This window comes from Plectrocnemia conspersa, unplaced genomic scaffold (genome assembly GCF_051122295.1).
Source record: "Plectrocnemia conspersa isolate PC_06_02 unplaced genomic scaffold, ASM5112229v1 ptg000005l, whole genome shotgun sequence".
NCBI classification, from domain to species: Eukaryota; Metazoa; Arthropoda; class Insecta; order Trichoptera; family Polycentropodidae; genus Plectrocnemia; species Plectrocnemia conspersa.
This window is the reverse complement of record NW_028277169.1, coordinates 9,374,201-9,378,484: the sequence shown is the minus strand read 5'-3', so window position 1 is coordinate 9,378,484 and position 4,284 is coordinate 9,374,201. Positions and strand designations below refer to the sequence as shown.

Here is a 4,284-nt window from a genome sequence, read left to right as displayed (position 1 = left end):
CGTCGATAAACATTTAATTTACAAATGTTACAAAAAGGCGTAAAAGCATTTTTTTGTTAAGAAGAAGCATCTCATTGTCACCTATTTCGAAACAAAACAGAGGCGCATGAAGGACCATGAATTTTGGAGCGGCACTCAAGTACATAGGCCGCCCTCGACTTTCGCACAATTCGCTATTTCGCACATTTTAAGAAAAAAACAATTTTTTTAAATTTAATTAAAAAAAAAAAAAAAAAAAATATAAACATGAGTGAGAAACGGAAAAACTTGTTTTGATACGAACAAAAATAAATCAAGGACTCATAAACTTCACACGATTCAAGACAAAGATAGAAATTATTAGACGTTCTGATAGCGGTGAATCTTTTGCTTCAATCGGACGTTCGTATGATACAAACAGGTCTACCATGCGTTTAATTTTGCAAAATAAAAATAAAATTAAAGAATACGTTCAAAATTGTTGAAAATAAAGATATATTTCCACAATCTTTAATGATATGTTTCCAAAAAACACAGCAAACAAAAACATGGATGAAATGGAAAATCTTTGTTATCGTGGATCGATGACGAACATCAAAAAGATGTACCTCTGAGTATTTCAATTATTCAAGCAAAAGCTCTTAGTTTGAACAAAGCTTGGAATGAAGGAAGATTAAAAAAAGGTTTTAACACGGTTCTTCAAGCAAGTAACGGTTGGTTCTACAATTTTAAAATGAGGTATTCTTTTAATAATATTAAATTTACTGGAGAATCGGCTGATGCGGATAAAGATGCTACAAAAGAATTTATTTCCTAATTATCCAAAATTATTGAAGATGGAGAATATTCCTCTAGCCAAATATTTAATAGATGAGACAAGTTTATTTTGGAAAACTCTTTAACAATGAAAAATATGAATGAAGCCTTCACGCACCTTGACAAATTCTTAAATATTATGGAAGATTGTGATCCCAATGGAGAACGCATATCTCAAGTGCGTGGGGCGATCAATAAGAACATAGCATGTTATAAAATACTATATGAAGAAAAGAAAAAGTGTAGTGGAAAACAGTCTCTTAAACGCCTCTTAAACATATTATATTTACTTGATAAATAAATATTTTAAAATACACACAATTTCAATTTTTTTACTTCCCTCGACATTCAACATTCGCACACATTTTCAGGAACCAATTATGTGCGAAAGTCGAGAGCCGCCTGTATTGAGAAAAAAAAACAAAATGAGCTAAAGCCAAAAAAACATACAATTAGCGAAACGCTCATCGAAGGATGTATGCTTAGAAATGTTGGATGAGCCAGCGGCGAAAAAGAAGCTAAAGTACCTATTTCAAATACCACTATAATTCGACGCCTTGATATGGAAGATCAGCTAGCAGGGACGTCACTTAGTGGGAGCAGGTGAGAGCATCTTCTCCCCCCCATTTAATTTGGCCAGAAAAATGCATATCATTCAAAAGACTTCCCAGTGGTTATGAATAATGTTCGGTAACTATTTGATATAATTCAATTCTTTTCTATTTATGATTTGCCTTTATATAAATATTTTATTCACTTTTGAAAGTTTTTAAGCATATATTCGATTTTCGAGCTTCATAAATAGAATGCCTATTAATCTAAATCCAGCTCTGGAAAGACAGCTTCGTGCTTCACAATGACTGACAAGATCGATGGTTATGAATACTTATCGTATGTCTCAGTTTCACACATCGGTCCCGGTTTTGTAGGGTTTGTCCTGGTTTTATACCATCGGTACCAGTTTAACAAAATTTCCGAGATGACCGTTTTTAGCTTTAAGCATGGGAGAGCCGAGTGTCTAAAAATTGTTATGATATGTTTCATAACTTAGCAGCAACCATCATTGATGCAGGTGAAATGCTTTCTGTTTCATCTTAACAAAGTCATTACTGGACTTTTAACCAACATAATCGATCGTTTCGAATTTTATTTTTCAAGGTAAGATGATCCATGAACAGGAACTGAATGGATCCAAAATCAATCATCAAAAGCAGATTTGCAAGACAAATTATTGGATTAATATTAAAAACATAATATTCTAAACTTGCTTTAAAAGCTCTTCTACCGTTTCCTGCAATTTACCTATGCGAAATTGTTTTTTCGTCCATGAGCATTATCAAAATAAAGTACTGGAACAATATAGATTTTCGTTTTCCTCTACGTGTAAAACTATCCACAATTTGATAAGCTTGTAAATAATAAATAGGCTCACCTTTCGCATTAAATTAACATTGTTTTCATTTTATTCACTAATGTTTGGTCAAAAATAACTTTATAGTTATCTTAAATTTATTTTAATATGTTTAAGTTTATTTCCGAAAGCTTTCTGTATTTTTAATTTTAAATATTGTATATAATTTTTTACCATATAACAAAATTTATTTTATAATCTTGTTTATTAAATCTTTTATAATATTGTTCGTAAAGACAACAAATATCTCATATTAAAAAAATTATTAGTACGTTTTTTTATTATTTTAAAACAACTTTACAACAATTATTATTAAACGATAATAGTATGTCCATATCAAATTAGATAATCATGCATTTAAACAAACTTCGTGATTTTTAATTTGATACCGGTCCGCAATGCAATGGAAAATTTTGCTACCGGTCTGCCAAAAGAAAAAGTTTCTGAAGCTGTGTTTTATTTGACTTGGAGACTACAGTGAAAACTAACAAGTATATTCGCTTTTAATTACGGTTAACTCAATAAAGCATCCTAATGTGTGGTAATTACAATAAAATTACACGGATTTTAATTTTTTTTTATTTTATATACCAACTAAAAATAACGACTATAAATTTATTTAAATGTATTTGAATATAACATCTGTTTTCTTCTCCACCGTTTGAATCTCCATAGTGACAGGACACTGCAACCAGTTAGACAGGAGTTCTTCGCTGTATCCGATGAGGAAGTACATCTTGGTAGGTATCAAAGCTTGTCTTACGATTGCTGCAATCCGAATGTGATTAAACTGTCGTTTGATTATAACTTCCGTCATGATCATATCGTGCCAAGTCCCAACTATGAATTTCCGTATGAACATGTCTTCGACGGCCGTCTCGGAGCGTCTCAGTCCACCGTCCATGTTAGCTAATGACAAATATTACAATAAAAAAGTAATTTTAAATAAAATAATAATGGCAAAGTATATTACATGTGTTCCAAGAGTTCCAATTTTTTCTATGGAAAATGTAGTGTGGCGGTACGGCCATTTCGTAAGTCAGAGGTTTGTTTTTCTTTGGAGTGATTCGGTATTTGCCGGATTGGACTCGACAAGCCACGGATGTTGTGTGGAGTCCGCATTTTAAAAGGTCTACATTTCTCGTTATCAAACTATTACAAATCTGAAAAATCATAGTCAATATATGAAAATTAATAAGAAAAATATTTAATTACATTAAAAATACTATAAAAATTTTAATGTTTGATTAAAACAAGAAAATCGGATAAATACCGGCTTAAGTGAGCTGCAAAGAAGAGCGGCCATATTATTCAATGACAGATTGACATAACCTCAAATGAATTAAACCAATAGCTGTGCATTTTAATAGTAACTGAGTGAGTTTATAGTTACTATACATAAATTTTGTAATCAAATGGAAAAGTTTTATAGAACGTGTAACAGCGTTACAACAATAAACTAATATGATTTTTTCAAAATTATAAATTATTTTATAATACAGCTGGATAATAACATATTTTTATTACAATTTTACAATCATTTTATTTACCCATTTTTCTACGACTAATACCCTATTTAGATATTTATAATTTGTAATTTAAAGTAGACGATAAATGTTTTATATTTAAAGAAGAGATAATATCGATACTATACCATATTTGTGTTAATACAGTCAGTTCAAGAGCTATCCATTTCATCATTATTCATAATTGAGAAAGATATGGGAAGTTTGGGTTTACGCCACTACTATTCACTTTTTGAGGTCGAATTGTGCAACGGGAATATTGTGACCTAAATGTGATTTTTGTCCTTCGGTGATATATTGTTTCCCGTGACCGTTTCGCAACAAAGAAATTATTTCAATGCATTGGAGAATACTTGCGTGTTATTTATGTGAAACCATTTTAATAGTCGTAACGAGGGCTTTTGTGTGATTCCATCCTTAGAAAAAGGTGGTGTTACTAGATATAAAGTTTTTAAATTAAAAATATTGTTTTACTTTTTTAAATTACATGAAAGTGTGTAGAAACTACAAAAATATGAAAAATAATGTCTGGTCCAATTATTTTTACACATG

General features: G+C 30.7%; 1 protein-coding gene across 1 annotated transcript; it reads right to left on the bottom strand.

The window, feature by feature from the left end:
• Nucleotides 1-2,771: 2,771 nt before the first annotated feature.
• mRpS24 (mitochondrial ribosomal protein S24) lies at nucleotides 2,772-3,584 on the bottom strand. Its single transcript, XM_088185539.1, has 3 exons — nucleotides 3,480-3,584; nucleotides 3,180-3,369; nucleotides 2,772-3,115 (listed from the first exon to the last, which is right to left on the bottom strand). The coding sequence occupies exons 1-3, from the start codon at nucleotides 3,510-3,512 to the stop codon at nucleotides 2,826-2,828; spliced, it is 513 nt and encodes a 170-aa protein (XP_088041665.1). The 5' UTR covers nucleotides 3,513-3,584; the 3' UTR covers nucleotides 2,772-2,825.
• Between the last annotated feature and the right edge of the window lie 700 nt (nucleotides 3,585-4,284).